This window comes from Dasypus novemcinctus, chromosome 10 (assembly GCF_030445035.2).
Source record: "Dasypus novemcinctus isolate mDasNov1 chromosome 10, mDasNov1.1.hap2, whole genome shotgun sequence".
Classification (NCBI taxonomy): Eukaryota; Metazoa; Chordata; class Mammalia; order Cingulata; family Dasypodidae; genus Dasypus; species Dasypus novemcinctus.
In genome coordinates this window covers 110019686-110044867 of record NC_080682.1, presented here as the reverse complement: position 1 = coordinate 110044867, position 25182 = coordinate 110019686, and the positions used below count along the sequence as shown (strand labels likewise).

Genomic DNA, 25182 nt, shown 5'->3' with positions numbered 1-25182 from the left:
TGTCCGTGGCTCCAGCGCTTTCTAGTTTTACAAAGGAGATACCTGCCTTCCCTCGCTACTCATCAAATAACAGAGGCGGACGTCGCTGCTGACGAGCGAGGCGTCGGGCGCAGGGCCGCACGACCAGTTCAACGGCAGAGCTGGGGCTCTCCCCACCTCTTCCCTGCGCGGACAGGCCTCCCACTGAGGTCACCGCCCCTCAGCTCAAGGTCCCCAAGCACCTGTGACATGGGCCAGAGTGTCTCCAAGGCAGAAGGCAGGCCCGGCCCTGAAGGGATGCGGTGAGAGCGCATGGCCCGTGGCAGGGACTGCAGACACTGGGGGGGGCTGGCCCGGGGCTGCGTTTGGAGCACCTGGGCCAACATGACGGGCAGAGCGAAGGAAGGAGGGGTGCATCTGGCAATGGGTGGCAGAGGATTAGGGCTCTGGTGAGGCCTGAAACCAGAATCATTCATTCATTCACTCATTCGCTCGGCAGGTCTTCACGGAGAACCTTCTCTGGACAGACCTGGCTCTGGGCTCTGGGGAGCCCGAAGCAGCTTGCCTGGTTCCCTGTTCTTGTGTAGCTGGGAATCCGTGGGGGGCAGATGGGGGCCTGGGCAGGCTCTGTGGAAGGGGGCTTCAAGGCAGCCGGAAGCCCTGGGCTGTGCTCCTCCTTCTGCAGCCCCGCCCGCAAGGCCTCGGTGGGGGCAGGGCAGGAGGGGACCTCCGGGATCCAGTAACCCGAGTTACGGGACACCATCCGACGTGCAATATGACCCGGTGAAACTCGACCTGCAGGCAGGGCCCCGAGCCCCACCCTGGGTGCTCCAGGCAAGTTCAGGGCGCCGGCGGTGCTGCCAGCCCGGCCTGTGTCCCAACCCCTTCTGTGGCCACCCTCCTCGAGGGTCCCAGACCGAGAACCGGAGGTGTTGAGAGGGGATGCTCACGCACAGGAGTCAGAGGTCCTGGCTTCGAATCCCGGCACCGTCGCTGACCGGCTGCGTGCCTAGTCATCGCGGGCCCTCTCTGTGCCTCAGTTTCCCCTTGGGATAGCAGTTGCTGCCTTCCCTGCCTTTCACAGAGGCTGTGAGGATCCGAAGAGAGGGTGTGGGTCAAAGGGCTTTGCAAACCCTGAGGGGGCACCCTGAGGGCTGCAGGGATACCTGGTGCTCTGCCCCTCGAAGGCCGGGACCCAGGCTCAGTTCCCGGTGCCTCCTAAAGAAGACAGCAGGCAGGCACGGTGAGCTGACTCAACACAATGACATCAAGAGACACAAGGAGAAAAACACAAATGACACAGCGAAGCAGCGAGCTGAGGTAGCTCTAGCAATTAGGCGCCTCCCTCCCACATTGGAGGTCCTGGGTTTGGTTCCCGGTGCCTCCTAAAGAAACAAAAAAGACGAACAGACACAGCAAGTGCAAACAATGAGGGGGTGGAGAGAAATAACTAAATCTTTAAAAAAAAAAAAAAAAGAAGGGAAGACAACTTGGCCGAGGTTGCGCAGCTCATAGTGGGTGAGGTAGGATTTGAATCATCCAGTCGGTCTGACCCCAAAGCACCCCTGTGCTTGAGGAGCTCCCAATCTGGTGCAACAGCTCCCACACCCTCCCCCAACACACACACACACACGCAGACACACACACACTGACACACGCTGCACCCGCAGACGCAACCCTAACGCCAGCTGGAATGGGCTGAAATGCTCGTGGACGTAGAGCAGGCAGCCTGGAGGGGTGCTCCCTCCTGCTGGGGTCATGGAGGAGGCTCCATGGGGTGGGGGGTGGCCGAGGGGCAGAAGTGGGGGCACAGGCTCTGCCTCTGCCCCCCTGAGCAGGCCACCGCCTGGCCCTGGCCTCGGGTGGCCTATCGGCCTCTGTCCTCCCCAAACCTGGGGGAGCTGGGGGGGTTGGGGAGCTACTCACGTTGCCTTCATCGTCCACCACCTGGATCTGCCCGGAGTCGCAGAGCTTCACCACCGCCCCGATGGGCACATCAAACTCCTGCCTGGATCTCAGGTCAATCCAGACAAAGTCTCCCTGTGGGTGACAGAAGAGTCCCGGGCCAGGTGAGCAGAGAGGGGGATCGGTATCCTCTCCAGGCAGCCCCATAAACCACCTCCTCCCACCAGAGTCTCTTCTGCCAACCAGAAGAGGGAAGAAACTTGCTAACGGTCATCCAGTGCTAGGCCCTGGGCTGGGTACTTATGCCCTCCTCTGTGGCAGCCGTTATTCTCCCCATTGTACAGATGAGTAAGTGGAAGCTGAGAGGCCGGAAGAGTGGAGGCCACCCAGCTGGGCAGCTTCAAGCCCAAGCCTGTGCAAAGCCCAGCTCCCCCCACTGCTCTGCAGCCCACAGACTCATGGGCGTTCAGGCAGAAACCACTCGAAGCCCTTCCTGTCTGTCTAAAAGGAGCCATCACTACAGGACACCCCGACGGCGGGTAACGGGCAGCCTCCATCACCTCCGGGAAGATTTTCATAGACGCATTAAGGGCACCTCGCGGGGTCTGCTCTGCGCTGGGCCCTGCGGCCCTGGCTCGAGGGGAGGTCCCTGACCTCGAGGGGAGGGGTCTCCAGCACCGGGCCTGGCCCTCATGAAGGGCTCTTGGAAGCCAAATCTAAAACTCAGAGAGAAACCGTAATCCTACCATGTGTGTCCGTGGAAATGGACTTAGAATAAACATGTTCAGACCAGATGTGTTTGACAAACATATATTGATCACCTACTGAATGCCAGGTGCTGACTTGAATGCTGAGGATCAAGCAGTGGTCATGAAGTCTACATTCAAGGTGGGAGGAGCCAGAAAATAACCTGAGCAAATATGTCTAACATGATCAGGTCGATGGTGGTGAGTGCTTTCAAAGACATAAACACACCACTGAGTGGAGAGTGACTGAGCCAGCCAGCCTTAGACGGTAGCCAGGGAAGTCACCCTGCAGGAAACCTCTTAGCTGAAACCTGAAGAGTGAGAAGGAGCCAGCCAAGGGAAGAGGCAGGGGATAGTAATCTGGGCAGAGGAGTGGCCCGTGCAAAGGCCCTGAGGCAGGACAAAAGAGCAGGGAGGCCACTGAGTCAAGATGAGGAAGGGGGATGGGGCTCAGAAGGGTGGGCGGGGAGCAGGGCAAGTAGGGCCTTGGTTGCCTGGGGGTGAAAGTTTAGATTTTATTCTAATCCTAATTAGAGGATAGCTTTAGGGTGGTTCCCCAATTCCGCAGGATTGTGAGAGAATGTAGAAGTCTTAATAAAAAAAAAACAAACTTAATATCAAGCAGCAGTAAAATATAACAGCTGATAAACTGATTCACAATGAAATAAATCTGTGGGAATGACCCTGAAGACAGCACTCCCGGCTATGAGTCAGGAGACATGGGTTCCAGGCGCTGCTTGACCTTGGACAAGCCCCTGACCTCTCTGCGCCTCTGCTTCCACGTCTCTCAGGGAGCTGTGGGCTCAGGGAGCTCGTAACGGCTTCGGCCTCCTCCTGCTCCCACTGGAACCACCTGTCTTCAGCCACAGCTGCCGCCACGGGCCCTCGTGTCATGCGCGTGGGGTCTTAGCACATGTTAGAGACAGGCTAGCTCCAAACTCAGGCTTTCTCCCAGAAAAGGGGCCCAGGGAGGGGGAACCTCGTGGTTACTGAGCACCCCCTGTGCGCCTGGGGCTCCACGGCTGCTTCCCACAATCCTCACAGCTGTCTGACAACCAGGCCCTCACGGGACTCTTCCTGCCGCTGTCCTCACCCGCGAGAGCCGCCTGCCTGCACGCAGCTCCGCTAGGGCTCTTCTCCACCTACCCCACCATTCCACCTGCCTGCTAAGACCCAAGTGAGAATCAGCAGCTCCTCCTGGCCGTCCCCACCGCTCCAGGCTCCTCCCCCTCCGGGGCGAACAAGGCTGGGTTACCGCCACCTGCTTCCACTGCCCCTGGCCTGGGCCCTGAGGCAGAGCCAGGGGAGTACTTCACTTGAGGCTCTCCAGAAGGAGTGTGTGAGAAAGAGTGTGAGTGTGTGTGAGTGTGAGTGTGTGTGAGAAAGCACACATGTGTGAAGTGTATGTGTGCATGCAAGAGTGAGAATGTGTGAGTGAGAGTGCGTGTGAAAAAGTATGTGTGAGGAAGTGTAAGTATGTGTGCATGTTTAAAAAAGTGTAGACGAGTGTGTATGAGTGTATGTGAACGTGTGTGCGCATGTGTGAGAGAGAAATAGAGAGGAAATGACTCCTGGAGGCCCGGCTATGGCCGGGCTGTGGTTAGGCTGTGGCCGGGCTGGGCTGTGGCAGGCCTGTGGCAGGCTGTGGCCGGGCTGTGGTTAGGCTTTGGCCGGGCTGTGGCAGGTTCTGGCCGGGCTGTGGCCGGGCTTTGGCTCTGGCGGGGCTGTGGCGGGGCTGTGGCGGGGCTGTGGCACTATCCCAATTGTACCCACGTTACCCTCCAGTGTGCCAGGTGGTGACTTAGATGCTTCCCTGTAATTATCACATTGAACTTCAAGACAGGATTCAATCTCCATTCCATCTACTCAAAAGAGTCAAGAAATGTACCCAAGATCAAATAGCTATTTCATGCAGAGCCAGGATTGAAGCCCAACAGACTCCAAATCCAGTGCTCTTTCCCAACATCCCCCAGGCCTAGCCCTGAACCCAGGTCTGTGGCCAAAACAGGAAGCACTTACAGGGTCCCTGGCCCGAGGTGGCTCTTGGGTCCAAAAGGCAAGTGGGAAGCTTGAACTGAGGGCAGGGATCTCTCTGAGTCACGTGTATCCTGGCCCACCACAGGGCCTGGAACAGAAGGTATTTGTTCCCCACTCAGGGAACCAAGAATATCCAAAATAAAAGCCCTCTGTGTGGGAAGGAAGAGGCGGCTCAGAGGGGCTGGGCAAGATGCCTAGGGCCACAAAGCAAGCAGAAGGGATTAGACCTCGCCTAACCTGGAGCCCTCAGCAGAAGGGACGTGGCTCCTCCTCTAGGCCAGAGCTCGAGGGAAGAGGTGAAAAGGGCAGCTTCGAGGGGCCTCAGGGAGGGTTCTGGGGCCTGAGATGTCTGAGGGGGCAAAGTCCTGTCATCCCAGGAGAGTCCTTGGAGCATCAGAATGCGGCAGGCTGCATGGTCCTCACTTTACAGACGAGGAAACCGAGGCCCAAAGAGAGAAAGGAACCTGGCCAGAGTCAGTCACTGGATGCTGATGGGAGAGTGGGGGCCCCTGGGGGGATGGGCCTGGGCCAGCAGCAGGTGGGTGAGGCGGTGCTGGTTGGGAGAGGGAAGCAAGGGAGGAAGGCAGAGAAAGAGGGAGGGACACAGAGGAAGAACATGAAGCTTTCCTGAGGGGCACAAGACAGGAGGCCAGGAAAGGGAGACCCGGGAAAGGGCCCTGGCTCCAGGTCGAAGGCCACCAGCCCTTCCCGCCCAGGGGCCACTGCCAGGCGCCCGTGTTTGCGTCTGGCTGGCCCCATCCCTACCGCTCCACTGTCCAGTGACGCTACATCCCACAGGGGTGTGAGGGGCACCCCCTAGGGACCCACCTTGAACTGAAGCCTCCTTTGTGACATGACACAGGCCTGTGTGCCAGCATACTGGGGGCAGCCCCAACCTCCCTGCCGTAAATGAGCAGCTGGAGCAGAGCGTCTCTCCACGCTCCCAGGGCCCCCAAGTGGGGATTTCCCAGCATAGGTCTGTCAGAACATTCTCCACTAGCCTGAAGCCCCCTAAAGGGACCCACAAACCCCAGTGGGGCCTCCCCTGTGGAAGGCCCGCACACATCCACAGTGAACAGCTCATCAGGAGATCTGGGTTCTAGTTCCAGTTTGGCCACTAACTTGCTGGGTGACTTTGGGTAAATCATTAACCTCTCTGGGCCTCAGTTTTCACCAGCCTTAAAGTGGAAGGAGTCAGTGCAGGTGAAGGTGAGAGACCCATGCAAATACAGGTAGTCTCTCCCAGGCCTTGAGCCAGGCTAGGATGGATATTAAGTCCCGTCTCTTCCTTCCTCTGGGACAGTGCCTGGGGCTCTGCGTGGAAGGAAAAGGGGTCTGTTTCAGGACATCACCCGCCCCCATCATCACACTCACTCTGGGAAGCTGGTTTTATTACCCTGTTCCCTGATAGGAGAGGTGACTTGCCAGGGGCACCTGTAAGCCAGGAACAAGGCCCAGCTGGAAGCGGGGAGGTAGAGGAGAGCCTCGGGCACTGCCTTCCTCTCCCACTCGGGCGGCCAGTCCACAGACGTCTAGGCAGCCCCCTCTGCCCCTGGGGGCGCCCCCTGCTCTGGACCCCGCCAAGTCCCGTCCTGGCACTGGTCCGCCTGCCTCGGTCTTCCAGGTGCGAAACCCCGGCCCAGGGAGGGAGAGCCGGGGCCGAGTTCACGCCGGAGGTCGGGGCCGCCCCCGAGGGTCCCCGCGCGCGCGCACGGTGCGGCCGTGCGACCCCGCGGGCCCCCGGCCTGGAGCGCGCCCCCCGGCGCGGCGCGGCCTTACCGGCAGGACGGCGAAGGTCTTGAGCGCCTGGTTCAGGCTGCGCACCAGCGCCCACTTGGTGGGCTGCCGCGCGGGGGGCTCCATGGCGCGCGGGGCCCGGCGGCGACCGCGGCGCTGCGGCTCCGTCTCCCAAATTCACCTAAGCCCGCGCGCGCCGCCGGCGGGGAACCCTAAACCCGGCCACCTGCCGCGGGCCCATGGCAACGGCGGCTTAGGTGACGCCCGCGAGCGGCCGCGGGGAGGGGGCGCTCGCCGCCCGGGCCCGGCCCCCCTCTCTTGGCGGGACCCCCCACAGCCCAGCCTCTCGGGGGTTCCCCACCGCGCAGCACAGGCTTCTAGCGGCCCTCACCTTGACCCCAGCTTTGGAGAAAATCAGTGTTTTCTGTGAAGAGAAACGCGGGCACAGTATGGCACCCAGTGAACTCCAGGCATTTGAAGGCTGATCTGAAGGCGCCCAAGACCTTTCTGGCTCGCTGGCTGCCTCTGGGGAGCCAAGGGGGATACAGAGCTTCCTTCTGGTAGGCAACTTTGGGGTTTCGCTTCTGGAGAGTCCTTGGGCCAGGGAATAATCTCCAGCCCAAAGAGAAGCCAATGAGGTGGGAAGAAGGCAAGGGGGGGGGCAGTCCCTGGACATTCCTAGGACAGCCCAGGCCCCCTGATGGCCCAGAGCTCACCGGCAGTAGGCACCGAAGCCGGGCTCCTCTGTCTTGGTGGCCAAACAGGGCCGGGCCCCGGCTCCATCCGCGCAGGGCTCTGAGCCCCAACAGCCTGCCCCCCAGCCGGGGCCAGAGGGCGGGAATGCCCAGCCTTGCTTCTCCCCAGCTCCTTGTCTCCAGTCTTCACTGAGCCCCAGGCAGAGGGGCGATGACCAGTAAGACAGGTCCCCAGACCAGACCAGGTATACCCTGAGGTAAGGGACAGGCCGGCCCTGGAGAGACCAGAGAGCGCGGCGGCTAAGAGGTTGGACTCTGGAACCGGGTGCTTGGGCCCTTGCAAGCCGTGTGTCCTGGGGCATGTGCCTCAGCCTCTACGTGCCTTTGTTTCCTCATCCGTCAGATGACGGGAGAACAGCAGCACCTCCTGCACGGGGCTCTTGTGAGGATTAAACTCACGAAAGTGTGCAACCCACTTGGATCGGTGCATGTTGAGCAAACGCCGAATGCTCGCTGGTTATTATTAACTGAGGGAGTCAAGTTGGGGTCACTTCTGGGTGTTAGGACTTTCCAGGCAGACGTGAGGAGAAAGGGCGTTCCAAGAGGAGGAAACAGCAAAGCACAGAGGAGCCAAGGGGAGAGGGCAGAGATCATAAAGCAGCTCAGGTGGATGGAAAGAGGCTTGCCGGGGGACACCCGTCCAGGAGCCGAGAGCCCAGCCCAGCCCAGACTCGCTGCTCAATCCCCCGTACCCCAAAGCCTGGGGAGCAAGTCCCCTGCCCCATGGTGGACTGTGCCGCGGGAGGGAAGGCGAGTCCAGCACCCACTCTGTGACCTACTTAGGCATCACACCCAGGCCCTCTCCCAAAACCGGGGTCTACTGCTGCTCCAGCCTCCACCCAGGCCAGGGCTCCCCATCTCTGTGCCTCTGCCCACGCGGGGCCCTCTGCCAGGAATCTTCTCCTCTGCCCCGTCCAACGACAAGGCTCCACGGAGCCATCCGCCCTCTGCGCCCCACCACCCTCTGCTCTCTACTCCCTTGGTGCCTCACACAGCCAAGAGGCTGCCTCGCCCTGCTGCACCACCCTCCAGCCAACCCGGACATTTCACAGATGGGAAGGCTGAGGCTTGGTGGGGACAGGAACCTATCCAAGGACACAGCAAATTGGGACAAAAAGCTTTTAGGAAATAACTGTATCGACTGTCATCAACAAGTACCATCAGTGAAAATGGTGGAGCAGGGAACTCAAGAGCCCATCCCTCCACCGAAACACCAAAAAAACCCAAAACCTGTCAGAATCAACTTTATCAGGGAGGGGATGTAGCCCGAGTGGTTGAGCACCTGCTTCCCATATATGAGGTCCTGGGTTCGATTCCTGGTACCTCCTAAGAACAAAAACAAACAAAGCCAACTCAGGGGAGCCAGGATAGCTCAGTGGTTGAGTGCCGGCTTAATCACAACTCCAGAAAAGAGTCACAGGTTCACAGCAACCAACCAAACACGTTGTAAAGGAAAAGGCAGCCGAAACCCATTGGGAGCACTGGCACTTGCCGCTTCACCCCTCCCCAGCTTGGCAGCGACCTTGAAGATGGCAGCTTGCATCCTGGAGTGTGTTCCTGGGACCAGAGGGAGGAGAAGGCGCCTTGTTCTAAAAGATCGTCATCATGGGACCCAGTGAACCCTATTGTGAATGGTGGACTGTTGTGGGCGATTAAGGCAGCATGCATAGAATCTACCTTTCAGCAATGCCGGTAACATGGCCGCCCGGACTGATGCAACAATAGCTTAGGTCACCCTCTCCCTTCTTTGCGGAACTAGTTCGTGCCAAAGTGCTTACCCGCCTGTCTGCCTCCCGCCCTAGCAACAGCAGCTGCCAACCCCAGACCGCCACCTATCCTTACCCGCCACCCCCTCCTCCCTAGAGTATATATGCTCAGTCCCCTCAATAAAATTTTGCAGCTTGATCAGAATACTGTCCTGCTGTCATTCTTTGTGTCTCTTGTCCCATACCATTCTTTCCTCCTAGGACCTGGAGTCTCCGCTGATCGTCCCGCGGGCCGGGACAGTGGACTATAGCTAATAGCACAATTATAAACATGTTCTTTCGTGAATTATAACAAATATATTACAAAAATGCAAGGGGCTAATAATAGGGTGGTATATTGGGGGAAAATGCACCTGAGTGTAAAATAGGGACTGTAGTTAATTGTGCAATTGTAATATTCTTTCCTCAATTGTAACAAAGGTCCCACACTAATGCCAAGTGTTAATAGTAGTGGGGAAGGGAAACGGACTTTGGCCCAGTGGTTAGGGCGTCCGTCTACCATATGGGAGGTCCGCGGTTCAAACCCCGGGCCTCCTTGACCCGTGTGGAACTGGCCATGCGCAGTGCTGATGCGCGCAAGGAGTGCCGTGCCACGCAAGGGTGTCCCCCGCGTGAGAGCCCCACGCGCAAGGAGTGCGCCCCGTAAGGAGAGCCGCCCAGCGTGAAAAGAAAGTGCAGCCTGCCCAAGAATGGCGCCGCCCACACTTCCCGTGCTGCTGACGGCAACAGAAGCGGACAAAGAAACAAGACGCAGCAAATAGACACCAAGAACAGACAACCAGGGGAGGGGGGGGGAAATTAAATAAAAAATAATAATAAATCTTTAAAAAAAAAAAATAGTAGTGGGGAAGGGTATATGGGAATGTTATATATGTTACATGATTTTTCTGTAAACGTATAATTTTTCTAATTAAATTTAAAAAGAGAGACAGAGAAGGAACGGCTGGAGAGAATGATGCTGGATGTAATACATGATCCTAGATGGGATCTGGAACAGGAGGGGAAAAGGCACAAAGGGGTATTATTGGGACACATAGATTGTAACATAGTACACTATTGGAATATTGGAATATAGATTGTAAGCTTTATATCAATGTTAAATTTCTTGAACTAGATAACTGCACTTAAAATGGCCACAAAGGTGAATATCCTTGTTTTCAGGAATATACACACAGTATTAAGTGTTCAAGGAGCATGCTGTGTACACCTGCGCTCAAGTGTTCGGAAAATGTGCTCATAGGTAGACAGACAGACAAATGCATTGGTAGAATGATGTGGCAAATGTGGCAAAAGGTTAAAATGGGTGAGTCTGGGGAATTGGGAGGGGGTAGGGGCACGCTGGAGTTCTCCGTGCTGTGTACAAGAGACTCACTTCAGAGCCAAAGGCACAAATTAACTGAAAGCAAAAGGATGGGAAAAATATTCCATGTCAACAGTAACCAAAAGAGACCTGGGTCAGCTATACATATATCAGACAAAATAGAAATCAGGTTTTTTAAAAAATTGTTACAAGAGACAAAGGACTTTATACATTGATGAAAGGGTCAGCCCGAGTGTCATCAGCAGCCCACAGATTTATCTTCCACCCTCCCTCTTCCTGGGGACGTGGGCAGCGTCCAGCCAGTCCCTCCGCCAGCCCCCCCAGAGAGCCAGCAGTGACCTCACGCTGAACCAGAGGAGCCCTCCCTCGGGCCCTTAGAGGGGGGTCCCGAGCGCCCAGGGCTCTGGAGTCTCGTTTCGCCCGGCACCAGCTGGCCCTGACACCCTGGCCAAGTCCTTCTCCCTGAGACCTCGGTGCCCCGTCTGTCCCTGAGCAGGGTGGGGGCCTCCTGCTAGCCCCAGCCGGCCCCCAGGATTCCTGCAGGCATGCCCACCAGGTTTCCAAGCTGCCTCCCCTGCTGAGCTGGAAAATCCTCCAGGGCCAGGAGCAATTTATCTCTACATCCTTTGTGCCCAGCCTGGGTGGCTGAGTGAGAAGTCACTGGAGGAGGCGGCGTGACCCACTAGGGGTGCCCCCCCACTCCTGAGACCCTACACGTGACATGATGGGGCTGCCCAGACTGCCGCAGGGGCCGTGGCCCGCGAACGCCATCCAGCGCAGGCACTCTGACCTCTCCTCCCGCGCTCTGTCCCTGTTCCTCGAGCCGCAGCCACAGCGGCCCCCTCCCAGACCTCCTCCCCCTGCCTGCTGACAGGTAGTCACTGAGTAGCTTAGCCCATCTTTATGAAGGTGTCTCCTGCAGCACTCTGCAGGCATTCAGAAAGACTGGAGGATGGATGGATGGATGGATGGGTGGATGGATGGATGGGTGGATGGATGGATGGGTGGATGGGTAGTTGGATGGTTGTGTGGATGGGTGGGTGAGTGGGCAGGTGGATAGGTGGTGAATAAATGGCTGGGTAGATGGATGGATGGGTGGTGGGATGGGTAGGTAGATGGATGGATGGATGGATGGGTGGGTGGGTGGGTGGGTGGATGGGTGGGTGATTGGGCGGGTAGATGGGTGGTGAATAAATGGGTGGGTAGATTGATGGATATATGGATGGGTGGATGGATGCTGAATAGATAGATGGGTGTATGGATGGGTCCTATCACTGATATGTCCCACATGGGGACTTATCATATCCTTTGAGGCCTCCTGAGGTTTTTATCCCAAACAAAGCGAAAGAGAGCAAAGAACAAGGAACTCTCGTACACAGGAACACTATCAGTATTATTTTATTACTACTGGTCATAGTGGTAGCTAGCACTTATTGGCTCTGCGTCAAGCACCAGCCAGATATTCTACACACATTACGACATTTCATTCTTAGACATCCCTATGAAGTAGCTACCATTACTAGCCCTGTTTTACAGGTAAAGGAACTGGGGTCCAGAATTTACCTACAGTCACACAAATAGGAGGGGAGGGAGCCAGCATTCAACACAGCCCTTCAGACCAGATAATGGCTCAGTCACCGTCATTCTCTCATTCGGCAAAGGGGCGCGGAGCTCCGTTTCTGAGCAGACCAGCACCCGAGGTCCACCCACAGGGTGAGGTGGGCCAGGGTGAGCCCGGGGGTGGGCGGCAGTCGCCCAGAGGCCTCTGAGTGAAGGTGCCCCCCGCTTTGGCCCAGGCCCTGGTAAGAAGAGCCAACAGTCATCAAATGCGACCCTCCTTCTCGTTTCGATCCTGGCCATCTCGGACAGGCCCTTGAATAGGCTCTCAGGCAGAGAAGCTCTAGAGGGGCGCCTTCTCCAGCACCCCAGGATGAAAGGCTGCCTGCCCAGGTCCTGCCCTGAGGCCTGCCTTCTCACACACACGCACAGAGGCTCTCATAAGCGTACAAGGCTGCCCACCGGACCCTGATGGCCTGGAGGACGTGAAGTTGCTGGCCGAGCCCCCGCAGCACACCCCTTGCGGCCCGAGGGGGCTGGGGCTGGACTGACCTGGCTCAGGGCCCACGTTCCAGCCTCCCGCAGGGCAGGAGCTCATTAGAGCCTCAGGCTGATGACACGGAAGGGCTGAGGGTCAGGGGCGGCTTGTGGCCCAGGGCAGGGAGGGGGGCTGAAGGACTTGGCTGGGGCCAGCAGCTCTTCCCCCACCACTCACTGCTCCTCATGGCTTGCAACATAAATCAGGCTCAAGGCCCTTCCTGGTTCGGCTTCGTAGCCTTGCCCGACTCCTTTCCTCCTTCCCCAAGCACTTTCCCACATTCGGGCTTTGCACATGCTGTTCCACGGCCCAGGACGCCTGGGAATTCCGTGATATGCAAATAAATAATTTCTTCCCAGTGTTTGAAGTGCAGTGAGAAAGGAAAGCTCCAGCAAGCACACAGAGGGAGCTGGTTCCAGATCTGGCCTTGAGAGGCGAGGAAAGCTTTGCAGCGGGGTTTTGACGCATCAATGGGAGTTTGCTAAGAGAAGAGCTTGGGAGGGTGTCCCACAGTTACGCATATAGATGAGAGAATATGGGATGGGTGCAGGTGATTCCTGGCTCTGAGAGTCTACAGCTGCAGGGACTGAGAAAGATGAAAGCCCACGGAGGCCGGGAGAGCACTCACCTGCTGAAGAAACACCATTGTTCTGTGTCAGGTATTCCTGCTGCCCACTCGGCCGGACAGAGTTCTGCAGGAGGACAGACCACATCAAGCCTGTGCTCAGGCTCCCCAGGGCAACCCAGCCCTTGCAGCCTCGAGCCAGGGCTCCTGGGCGCCTCCCAAAGGCCCAGCACCCCTTCCTTCCAGCGAACCCTCCCTGGTGCCTCTCCCTCCAGCCACCGTCTGATCCTTGGCTGCTGTCACCAGCTCCATTGCCCAGAGCAGCTGAGCCCTTCTCTTGGCCTTGGTCATTCAGAGACTACCCCAGGGCTCCTAGCAAGTAGCAAGTCCTGGACATTTAAGCAAAGGGGCCCAGAGAGGGATTGAGACTTGCTCAAGGTCACACAGCAGGGGTGCAGCGAATTCAGGGCTAAGACTTGGTCTCCAGCCTCCCAGCTCAGGGCTGCCTCTGGAGTCCGGGTGGTAGGGCAGCCCGACTTGGAGGGAAGGTCATGGGCTGAGCACAACCTGCTCGTGGCACACCCTGCCTAAAACCCTTCCAGACTCCCCACTGCCTGCACAATCTGGCCCCTGCTGGTGTCTGCCTTGCCCCTGCTGCTTTCTTCCTCCCCTTCCCGTCTCACTCCTGGGCCATCCTCAACAACGCATTCCTCCTGAACTATGCCAGCCTTTTTCAGACCCCCTGGCCTTTGCACACACTGGCCCCTTGGACCAACAAATTCCACCTAAGTTTCACGGCTCAGTTCAGATGGCACCTGCTCTGGAAGCCTTCCCCGACCACCCCCAGACCTCCAGGAGCCCCTGGGCTGCCCCCCACCCTGGCCCCGCTTTGGTGCGTTCTGTTGTCTGGGTGGGCTCCGCAGTGGCGGTCCAAGGCAGCCCCGCCCACGGGCCCTGGCGCAAGGCCCCTCTGGCCCCCGACCTGCCCCCCGAGAGGAGCATCAATTTTTCACTAGGACCCATTCAGAGGCACTGGGGCATGCGATCCTCTGCCGGTGACACGGCCTGACACCCGAGCCCTGACCCCTGCTCTGGAGCTCCGGGACACAGCAGGAAGGCAATCCTCCCAGAGACCCGCCCTGCCCGGGGACCTGGCCGGGCAGGGAATTCAGGCCGCCACCCAGGGACGTGCATCTAAGGGGCTGCTGGCCTCTTGCACGGCAGGGGCTGCCCGAGCAGGAACCAGAGCCAGTGCGTTCACGACAGATCCAGGGCCGCGGGTGCCAGCAGGGCAGCCAGGGGGTAGAGTTTTAAGGGCCATACAGAAAGAAAAAGCTACAAGATCTCCTCTTTACCCCCAAAAGAAGAACTAGACCATGCACAGTTGCGTTTCAGGTTGGCCAGGAGGCGCAGATCTGTAAAGCGCGGGCCTAGACCTGGTTCCTGGCTTCTGATTTCCAATTTACAGGTGAGGAATTCCGAGGCACAGAGGCCGGGAGTGACTCATCCAAGGAGAGAGAGAAAGGAAGAGTGAGAGAGCTCACCAGACACAAGGAGGCAGGGACAGAGTTAGCCCCCCCCACCCAGGACATCCGCTCCCCTGACCTGGGAGGCTCCCCCCCCCCGGCCTGGCTGCAGCCCGTCCAGTGGAGCCCAAGCCCCTCTGTCCTCCCTCCTCGCCCGCAGGACACTGTCGTTCAGCGGCTGCTGTGCGGGCGCCTCCCGCTCACAAGTGCGGCAGGGGGCCCGGGAGCAGGGGGCACCGGAGGGGTGAGAGGTCCAGAGGGCACCCGGTCCTGAGCACCCCAAGTGGGCCCTTCCACGGCCGCAGGGTCTGAGCGAACGCCCCTCCCAGTGCCCGGGGCGGAGGGCAGCCTGTCCTTACCTGGGCCCCGGCGCCCCCCTCCAGCTGCCACCTGCAGGGTCACCGCCCGGGGCGGCCTGCAGCCCCGCTCCCCCTCCGCGGCTGCCTCGCCCCCTGCTTCCCGCTGCACGCCTCTCCAGGTCTTTTAGCTTCTCACTCTCTCTCTGAGGGTCTCCCCGTCTCTCCGCGTCTCCATGTGCCTCTGCGCCTCTGTCCCCCTCTCGGCCTGTCCCTTCCTCTCCTGCCCGGGGCAGCTGTCCAGCGGGCACTGCCAGCCCTTCCTCCCACTCCAGAGCCTTCTCCCAGGAGGCGGAGCCCACGGGGGCCCTCGGCGGCCTGGGACCCGTGACATCAGCCCGGGGGCGGGCTGTGCTGGGACCTGGAGCGGCTGCCCAGGCTCGCGGGGGAGGCAGGGCGCTGGGTCCCGCCTGCGCGGTGGACGGCGAGGGACCCGGGCCTGGCCGCCGTCCCTGGAGGTGCCACCGCCTGCTGTCCCTGAGCCCGGCAGCAAACCGCGCTCTGGTCCTGACTTGGTCACTGATTTGCTGGTGCCTCGGCCCCTGCCTGCCCTTCCCTGAGGCTCTTTTTCACTCTGTAAAAAGGGACTTGGGACTCTGAGAAGAAAAGGGCCAGGCAGGGCACGGCAGACAAGTGCCGAGTGAGCCCCGGCTTCTGGCCCCTTCTACCCCCCCCCCAGCCCCTCTCTCCCTTGAAAGCCCTGCCCCAGTCCCTCTTCCCCTGGACTCCCCTCAGATGTGTCTCCCCGAAGCTCATCAAATCAATATCCCCCCACACCCCCTGCTCTGGGATGGGTGCATGTTGGTCTATCATCACCCAGGAAACTTCCCCACAGGAGCTGACTTGGAGCAACCCCATATTTCACATACAAATTAAAGGGAAATATGTGATTTAAAAGGGAAGGGGGACGCAAACAAATGACCCAGTTACAAAACGGGCAATAGAGCTGAACAGACACCTTCTAAAGAACGGCAAATAAGAACGTGGAAAAATGCCTTAAAATATGTCCTCAGGGAACGGCAAATTAAAACACCAGTGAGAAACCACGCCCCACGCGTTAGAATGGCTAAAATCCAAACCGCCGATGACAGCGAATGCCGGAAAGGACGTGGAGCAATGGGAATTCTCATTCATGGCTAGTGGGAATGAAAATTGGCACAGCCACTTCGGAAGGCAGCCTGCCAGTTTCTTACAAAGGTAAGCAAGGGTCGGCCATACGACCCAGCAATTGCGCTCCTGGATATTTACTCAGATGAGCTAAAAACGTATGCCCGCATAAAAACCTGCACATGAATATTTACAGTCACGCTCTTCATAATTGCCCCAAACTGGAAGCAACAAAGATGTCCTTCAAGAGGTGAATGGCTAAACAAGCTGTGGCGCAACCATACGATGCAGTGTTATTCCATGATAAAATAATAGTCATAATAATTTTTAAAAATAGTAATAATAATTTTTTAAAAAATAATTTTTAAAAAATAATAATTTTTACTACTAAAATAATAGTAATAATTTTTGTAGCTATCAAGCTACAAAAAGACATGGAAGAAACTTAATTGCTGAGTGAAAGCAGTCAGTCTGGAAAAGTTACATAATGCATGATTCCCACTATGGGATATCCTGGACAAGGCAAAACTAGAGAGATAGGAAAAAGGTCAGCAGCTGTCAAGGCTTGAGGGGGAGGGAGGCCGGGCTGAACGGGTGGCACAGGCACTTTTAGGGCAGCGAGACTATTCTGTATGATACCCAAATGGCGGACATAGGACAATTCATTTGTCAAAACCCGTACAACTGTGTAACACAAAGAGTGAACCCTAGTATCAACTATGGACATTAGTTATAGTAATGTGTCAATATGGGCTCACAGTTGTAACAAATGTACCACACTAACACAAGATGTCAATAATGCGGAAGCTATGGTGGGGTGAGGGAGCCCATGGAAACTTTTTCTATGTTCTGCAGCTTGCTGTTAATCTAAAACTGTCCTAAAAAAAAAGAGTCTGTTGAAGCTCTGAGAAAAAAAGTTTTGTACCAAAAACATAAAATGAAATAAATATTTGAGCCCAGAGTTGATACTTTTATAATATAGATTATAAAATAAAACATACAATAAATGCTGATAAGAAATTAGACAAAGACTGTAAGGATACAATGTATGAAGTAAATGGACAATCATACCACAAAACATAAAAATTATGTACATGTCCTAGCCATTAAATAGCTGTAGTTTAATGTAGTAACGAAGTATTGTGTTATTTTTCTTATTAAATAAAAAATCTGTAATTTTATTTATAATACCCACAGTTGTAGGAATACTTGGAAGTGGGTATTCATATAAACAGAGGTTAAATATATAAACATACACAACATTTCTAAAAGCCCCTGTTCGTTGAGATTTAAAAATTATTTAAAAACTCTGGGACATGGTAGTTCCCTTTCTATGAATTTTTCTCAAGATTGCTACATTTTATATGAAATGTTTATGAATATCTATATTTCTGTTTTTAGCTGGTTGTTCCACACAGTATGGCTAATATTACTTAAAAACTGAAGCCAGGCCACGTGCTTCAACAGCTTGAATCAATCGAGTACATTAAAAGCATCCATATGTTGGAATAAAATCTATCTAATAAAAATAAATTTTAAATTGTCTACTTGACAGTGGTTGAAATGGGGATATATGGTATATATGTGACCACAAGAAAAATGTTTAAAAATATGACGATTTTTAAATTTAAAAAAAGAGGAGAGAGGACTACACGGTGTTTATTACCAGGATTGGCACAAATAATAACTCGGACGCCCCTCACGAGCCCTCGTGCTTTCTTGTTATGCCCGTTGCCTGCAAGGACAGCTGGCAGCTGCCCCAGCAGCCCTCTCCAGGGACAGCCTAGGTCCAGGAGTGAGGGGGGGCCCTCGTATCCCTGCCTCGGTAGTGGAGGGGGGCGCTCTGCAGGGAAGGGGGTGGGACCCAGCGGGGACTGGCAAGGACCAGTGGCCCCACAGCGCCCCCTGCTGGGCACAGGCGGGGGTCCCGCCTGCCGCCTGACGGAGCAAGGCAGGGCATCCTGCCTCTACGGGGCGGCAGGTGGGCGGCGGCAGCGCCTGGGGGTGGGGAGGGGAGCTGGGCTCTTCGCTGGCCCAGTGACATCCCTCTGGCCTGGCCACGCTCCGCTATTGCCTGGGAGGGCACAAGCTTTGGAGTTAGCCTGGCTTTTTTCTAACTGCGACCCTAGACAAGGCTCAACTCTCCAAGCCAGATTCCTCATCCTTAAGATGCAGGGATAACCCCCTCCTCAGGCAGGGTCGGGGGGTGGCAAAGCAGCTGCAGCCCAGGGGCAGGGCGCTGGAGGTCCCGGGCGAGAGCCGTGGCAGCTGTAGACCAGGGGGCTCCTTAGAGCCCTGGCCCCTGAGAACGGCTGCTGGGGTGCACCCGGCCCGGGGGGCCTGACGGTTGTTCTGGAACGGGTCCCACCCTTGGGCTCCCACCTGCCGTCTCTACTTAGTACCATCATCACCTCGTTTCCCAGGCTCCCCAGGCTGGGCGGGGCAAGTGGGGTCAGCCGTGCACCGATGGGCAAAACGAGACCCAGAGGGTGTGCCCGGGCCAAGGGCCAGCAAGCGGGAGGCAGGTATGAGCCCAGGCCCAGGGTTGGGGCAAGAGTGGAAAAGTGGGGGTGGGTGGGGTGGTCTGCAAATGCTACAGTCACTACCATCAGTTCACCCACTATGTGGGCACCACGCTGAGCACATCATGAAGCTTTTCTTTTTTTGGAGGTACCGGGCCTTGAACCCAGGACCTCGTGTATGGGAAGCAGGCGCTCAAACCACTTGAGCCACATCCGCTCCCCGTGATTCACTTATTTTGCCCTCACGCTCCCTCCCCGCCATCAGTCTGGTCTAGCGTTGAGTCCTACAGGCTCTACTTCCAAAATGTATCCCGTAGCTCCTCACCGCCACCCCCAGCTTCCTAGCTCCAGCTGCCAGCATCTGCCTGGGCCCCCTCAACAGCCCGCTCCCCACACCCACCCGTGTCCCCGCAATTCCTTCTTTCCACAGCCCTCATGTGGTTGCTGCCGTTGCACCCGGTAGCTCAGGGCTTAGTCCCTCCCTGCCTGGAAGGCCGAGCCCTCAGTAACCCGTGTCATACTGAAATGCGTCTGTGCAGCGTTCTCCTGTCAGGGCACTTGCCTCCCTGCTGGTTTGCAGACAGCTCCAGAGGGGGATCCCCTGTGCCAGAGAGCACAGCACAACGCCAGCCCCGTGCAGGGGGGAGGGAGGGGGAGGAGTGGAGGAAATAAGGGAAGGAAAAAGGGAGGGAAGGGGAGGGAGGGGGAGGAAAGGAGGGAGGGGGGAGGGGTGGAGAAAAGAAGGAAGGGAAAGAGGGATGGAGGAAGGGAGGGAAGGAGGGAAGGAAGGAGGGAGGGAAGGAGGGAGGGAAGAAAGAGGGGGGAAGGAGGGAGAGAGTTCCCAGTTATCTCAGCTCACTGAGGCAACCAGCAGGCAGAAGAGTCCAAAGCTACTCCCAAGACCCCTCTGACCAGAGAGCAGTCACCCAGGCCGGGGACGTACTTCCTCTATCACATCCCTTCCCTCCGTAAGAATGGAGACACGGGAGGAAATTCATGGGATTGCAGTAACATTTATTCTGAGAAGAGAGCAAACCTCCTGCCGCCTGCAGGGAAGCCCAGGTGGGAGGGGGGTGGGCGGGAGGCCCCAGCCCCACCTCCAAGGGCCACTCCCAGGTCTCAGGAGCTGGAGGGCAGTGGGCCAATGGAGCAGCAGCTTTCGCCACGTACCCTTCAGTCCCAGCCTGAAAGATCCCCCTTCACCTGCCCAGTCCCCGGGGCCTCCTGGCGCCCAGGGAGCTCCGCAGCCAGGAACCAGCCTGGCCCACCCGGAGAGGCAGGGAGCAAGGGCGGAGGGACTGCCCCAGCCCTGGGTGGGGGCTGACGCCCACACGGCCTGGCGGTCCGGCCTGGCTCGCCCCCCCAGCCTGGCTCCCCCGGCCCTTGCCTCTCTACTCCCCACTCAGAATTCTTCATTTGAAACAGCCATCGCGAAGTGGTGATTCCACGAATACAGCGGTATGTAGTGGTACCTGTACAGTGATACATAGAGAAGGGGCACTGTTTTGCCCTTATTCAGCACTTGCTAGGAAGAGTGCTTGACAAACAAGAATCATTGGCCCCACTTTGCAGAAGGGGGAAATCGAGGCACAGGAGGTTTGAGTGACTTGCTCCTGGTCATACAGAGTCCTGCCTCTGGGCCCAGTTCCCGAGGGGAAGTTAAGCCTCTTCTCCCCATCTGTCAGCTCCTGGTCCCCCACATGGCCCAGGATGGGACAAAGGGGCAGAGCTGGCCTCGGCACGAGGCGGCAATTCCAAGAATCCAGCACCTCCAGCCAGCACCCTGGACTGAAACAGAAAGAGGCGGAGTTGAAGAGATTCCCACAAGGAATTCCCAGGCAAAGCCGCAGGATTTTGCTTTTGAACCAGGATTTTGCTTTCTCCTGAACTTCACTGGTCTGGAAGGCTGAGCAGGGCACGGGGGCCATCCCGGCTCCAACACGCGACAAGAAGTCACACGCACTCAGTGCCAGCTTGAGAAGACGCAAATACGAGGAACCCTCTCTCCATCCGCCTCCAGGTTTCTCCCGTGTCCCTCCCCGAGTGGAGTCAAAGTATACTCAGAAGATCCAAGGACCTGGAATGTAAGACTTAAAAGAGGGATTCAGGCTTTCACAGTTTTGGGGAAAAAAACACCCTTGTTAAAAAGGAGAGTTTTAAACAGAAAGAATATAAAACTTGGAGGACTGAAGGAACATTTTGGTCCAAGCAGCAAGAAGGGGGCTGTGTCCTCCTGGGCTGCATTTTCGGGGAATGTTGGCAGAGGGGCCTCCGCCTATGCCGTGCCAAGCCCGACGGGTGAGCTCACCCAGCGGGCCCAAGACCAGGCCCACGCCACCCACAGCCTCCTCCCAGGAAGAGCTGGATCTCGCGGCAGAGGGGTCCCAGGTCCCAGGCCCCTCCATCTGCCCGGCCCCAGCCCGTTAACCCTGCTCGCCCCTCGGGCTTCAGGGCACTGAAGGCAGGCGGGGCCACCCTGCCAGGTCACCACTGCCACCCCGTCTCCAGGGCCTTAAACCAGAGGCTGGGGGAGAAGGCGGCCGCAGCCCCTCGGGGCGGCTGCTGGCAGAGGGGCTGGGAGCAGAGGCGCAGCCCGAGGCCGAGGCTGTCGGGGGGCCGCGCGGCATCCTCGACTCGTTTGGCAAATCTCTCCCGAGTGAACGCGCGGGCAGGTGAGTGGTCGGGGGCAGAGAATGAACAAAGGTTCCCTGCCCATTTCCCCAATTTCGCCCTGAGCAGGAACCAAGCGTCCTTCCAAGGTGGCCGAGAAACCAGGTGGAGGTGACAGAGAAAGTGAGGTCTGGGGGCAGGGCAGGCCCAGGACGCGAGGGGCAGGATTGGGGCGCGGGGACGCGGCAGCTCGTGTGTAAACAGGTGACGTCTTGGCACACAGCAGGGCCTCGGGGAAATGTCTTCAACGGATAGAGCCCCTTAGCAGCGGTGACAGGCTCTTTTCAATCTCAGGCAAGAAGGCTCCCCCAGGAGAAGGGAATGCTTTGGGGTCCTCGGGCCACAGAGGCCCAGAGAGGAGCAGGGACCCCCCCAGGGTCACACAGCGAGTCAGCGGGAAGGCTGAGAAGAGCCCCTGAGTCCTGGCTCCCGGGTGAGCCCTGGCCTGGCGGGGACATGCAGACGGCGGTGAGCGCAGGCCGGGCACGCGGGCATCACACGGCCATGAGGGAGGCGCTGCTGAGCACGCGCACGGCCACTGTGCCGGGCAGGTCGCTGGGCTGCCGGCCGCCGCGGTCCTGCAGGTGGAGGGTGTGCAGCACCTGGAGGTCGTCGGGGGCAGCCTTCAGGTGCACCTGGCCCAAGAACTTGTCTTTCAGGACATGGTGGTTCCAGATCTGGAAGGAAACAGAGGAGCACGAGAGGGGGCGGTGCCGGGTGCGGGCCAGGGCGGGACGCCGGCACAGCACCGAGCCCACCTCCAGCGGCGCAGGCCTGGCTGGGGATCCGGAGCCCTGCGCTTCACGGTACACCCTGAGCAAGGCCGTGCCCCATTCTAGACCCTCAGTCTCCCCATCCATCAAGTGGGAAGATGACCCCAAAGCTCCCTTCCAAATATAAAGCTAATGAGCCTGACAGCACCAGCTCTGCTATTGACCTTGACTGACCTTGAACTAGTCAAACACCCCCCTGCCCTAGCCTCCCATCCTCAATGAGGGTTGGATCCAGTGCTCTCCTAAGGGTCCTTCCACCCCACCATCTATGGGTCTGTGGTTTGATCCAGTGCTAAGAAAATCCACAGTGGTTTCCCGAGGGCCCGAGCGTTTGTGTCCAGGTGGCTCTCACCCAGCGACAAGCTGGCCTGGACCCGGGGCCCGTGAACGCAGAATCCCCGTCCACCAAGTGCCGTGGCCGGAGGCAAGCCAGCCCCGTACCCAGGGATTCTGGCTTCAGCTCCTTGCTCGAGGCTCGTAGGGGACAGCCCCAGCACACACCGTCTCAGGCGCAACTTTTCCAGATGGGCCCAGCGGCGGGGGAATTTGAGGAACAAGTACCACGGCCGCCGGGCACTGTCAGCGGAGAGCCTGCTGTCCCTGGGTCTGAGAGCTGGAACCTGCTGCCGTCTGGGTCATGCCGCCCCAGAGTTGGGCTAGTCCCGCTCACCTACCTCCAGATACGTCCCAAAGACATGTTCATGGTCCAACCCCTCGTCCTGAAGACAGGACGCTATTTGGAAACAGGGTATGGGAATTATTGGGTAGAATGAGGCCAAAGAGGACTGGCATGGGCCCAAAGTCAAGATAACCGGCACCTTGTAAGAAGGGCCACCTGGGGACACCAGGAGAAGGCCGTGTGCCCCCAAGGCAGAGGGAGCTTGACGCTGCCACCGACCGAGGAATGCCGGCTGCCCAAAAGCTGCCAGAAGCTAGAAGAGGGCAGTTCTTCTCTGCAGGTTTCACAAGAAGCATGGCCCTGCCGACACTGGATTTGGATGTCTGGCCCCCCAGAACCAGAGATACTAAAGCTCTGTGGTTTTAAGCCCCCTAGACGGGGACTCTGGGGCACCGAGAGGGGCAAGGAAGAGAATCCCCAGGCCACGTGAACGCCCGGGACAGAGCTGAACCAGAACCTGGGGCCCCCAGGCACCGTCAGAGGCGCTGCCACCTGGGCCCTGCCTGGACGAGTGGGGAAGCCAGAGGCTGGGCCCAGGAGGGGCCCTCGGACAGGTGGGCTCACCTGGACAGTGATGGGCTGGCCCGGCTTCTTGCGGTAAAAGACGCCTTTCACGTCGTAGCTGGGCGTCGAGGTGCCCCTCTGGACGGCGGAGCGGACCTTCTCCCCTTCACACTTGATGATCACGTAAGAGTTAGCCCCTAGAGAGAGGGGGCGGGGCGAGGGCGGGGCTGGGGCAGGGCCAGACTGGACGGGTGTTGGGGAGGCGAGATGCCCTTCCCCAGCACCCCCCCCCCGGCTCAGGTTTCAGGAGGGGAGCCCAGAGCCTGGCCTAGTTGAGGGTCTCCTAACTCCACAGATGGGCTGACCGGCCCGAGGGGTCGTCTCTGACCGCCTGGCCTTTGGCCATGCCGTTCCCTCTGCACAGGGCACCCTTCCCGCCTTCCCCACTCCCCCAGGCTAATAGCGCCTCCGCCTGGCAGGGGCCAGCTCCTCCAGGAAGCCTTCCCTGAACTCTCCCTCCCAGTTGCCTGCTCCTGCATCCGGCTCCCCCGCTGAGAGCAGAGGCTCTTCTTGTCCAGGTGCCCAGCATCACCCCAGGGCTGGGCTTCGAGGGACACCGGGAAAGGTGGGCTGACCGACGGGCGAGGGCAGGAGTGCCTGCGACTCGGGGAGAGGGCGCGGGGCCGCCCGTGGGGGAGGAGGGTCAGGGGCTCTCGGGGGCTGGGCCGGGGTGGGCTCACCTGTGGGGGGGTCCTTGAGGCCGGCAGCCCCCAGGACGTGCACCTGGGTCACCAGCTGGGGGTAGCCGCACAGGGAGCTCCAGCAGGAGCGGGGTGGCTCATCCAGGCGCAGCTCCCTGGAACAGGCAGGGGAGAGGAGGTGGGAGTGATGAGGGGGGTAGGTGAGGCGGGAGCTCCAGGGGTGGGAGAGCAGGATCACCCAGACTCTTGTCCTGGGCAAATCGCCATGGGCAATCCTCGGACACCCAAGCCCCCTGGGCTGCCAGCTGCTCTACCCCAGCAAGCCCCGTTCTCCCCCAAGAGAGAAGCACTGCCTTACTAAGCACCTACTATGTGCCAAGCCCTCCGCTGGGCTGTTATAGGTACTTAAAAAAAATTTTTTTTTTAAAGATTTCTTTATTTCTTTATTTCTCTTCCCTCCCCCGCCACCCCGGTTGTCTATTCTCTGTTGTCCATTTGCTGCGTCTTCTTTGTCCGCTTCTGTTGTTGTCAGTGGCACAGGAATCTGTGTCTCTTTTTGTTGCATCATCTTGTTGTGTCAGCTCTCCGAGTGGGCGGCGCCATTCCTGGGCAGGCTGCACTTTCTTTCACGCTGGTTGGCTCTCCTTACGGGGCTCACTCCTTGTGCGTGGGGCTCCCCTACGTGGGGGACACCCCTGCGTGGCACGGCACTCCTTGTGCTCATCAGCACTGCGCATGGGCCAGCGCCACACGGGTCAAGGAGGCCCGGGGTTTGAACCGTGGACCTCCCATGTGGTAGACGGACACCCTAACCACTGGGCCAAGTCCACCGCCAAAAAAAAAAATTTTTTTTAAGGAGATGCCAGGGATTGAAGCCAGAACCTTGTACATGGGAAGCAGTCGCTCTACCACTGAGCTACATCTGCTCCCCAATGAGAGCTGGTTTTTTTCATGTTTGTTTTCAGAAGGTACCGGAGATCGAACTCAGGACCTTGTACATGGGAAGCAGGTGCTCAACCACTCGCGCTATACCCACTCCCCTGCTAAGGTGCTCTTTCTAACCATCATAAAGCCCCAGGTGACAGGTAACTATGAGGCCCATTTTACAGCTTAGGAAGCACCAGGCTCACCCAGGTTTAGGGGCTTGCCCCCACGGCTGGAAAGCCGGGACCAGCGGGCCCAGCCCCCTCTGACTCCACCACGTGAGCTGGCCCCACAGCCAGCCACCCATGGGACAGGGGAGTAGAGGGGCAAGATCCCAAGCCTGGAATCAGACAGGATGGGCGGCCCAGCCCGGCTTCCCCGCTGGCCGCACGACCTCGGACAAGCGCCCTAACCTCCACCCCCAATTCTCCTCCGTAAAACGGGGCAGTCAGCTCCCCCGCTGAGAGCACGGGGAAGGTGAAATGAGAGGAAGTGAAAGCTTCTTTACAAACTG

General features: G+C 58.1%; 2 protein-coding genes across 7 annotated transcripts in view; both read right to left on the bottom strand.

The window, feature by feature from the left end:
- The window catches only part of MYO7A (myosin VIIA), an 80811-nt gene extending 65736 nt beyond the window's left edge, over nucleotides 1-15075 (bottom strand). For 2 of the 4 annotated variants that reach the window (XM_058306024.1, XM_058306026.1), the window contains exons 1-3: nucleotides 14792-15045; nucleotides 12970-13033; nucleotides 1906-2019 (exon numbers count right to left, since the gene is read on the bottom strand). In XM_058306024.1, coding sequence (XP_058162007.1) covers nucleotides 1906-2019; nucleotides 12970-12987 — 132 coding nt within the window. In that variant the 5' untranslated portion in view covers nucleotides 12988-13033; nucleotides 14792-15045. Of the gene's footprint in view, nucleotides 1-1905; nucleotides 2020-12969; nucleotides 13034-14791 lie in introns of all 4 variants that reach the window. The other 2 variants (XM_058306025.2, XM_058306023.1) reach the window with 2 other exon arrangements.
- Nucleotides 15076-19410: 4335 nt separating this feature from the next.
- CAPN5 (calpain 5) overlaps nucleotides 19411-25182 on the bottom strand; it is a 55574-nt gene continuing 49802 nt past the window's right edge. For 2 of the 3 annotated variants that reach the window (XM_058306021.2, XM_058306020.1), the window contains exons 11-13: nucleotides 23784-23899; nucleotides 23104-23240; nucleotides 19411-21764 (exon numbers count right to left, since the gene is read on the bottom strand). In XM_058306021.2, coding sequence (XP_058162004.2) covers nucleotides 21582-21764; nucleotides 23104-23240; nucleotides 23784-23899 — 436 coding nt within the window. In that variant the 3' untranslated portion in view covers nucleotides 19411-21581. Of the gene's footprint in view, nucleotides 21765-22539; nucleotides 23241-23783; nucleotides 23900-25182 lie in introns of those variants that run through there. The other variant, XM_071218279.1, reaches the window with a different exon arrangement.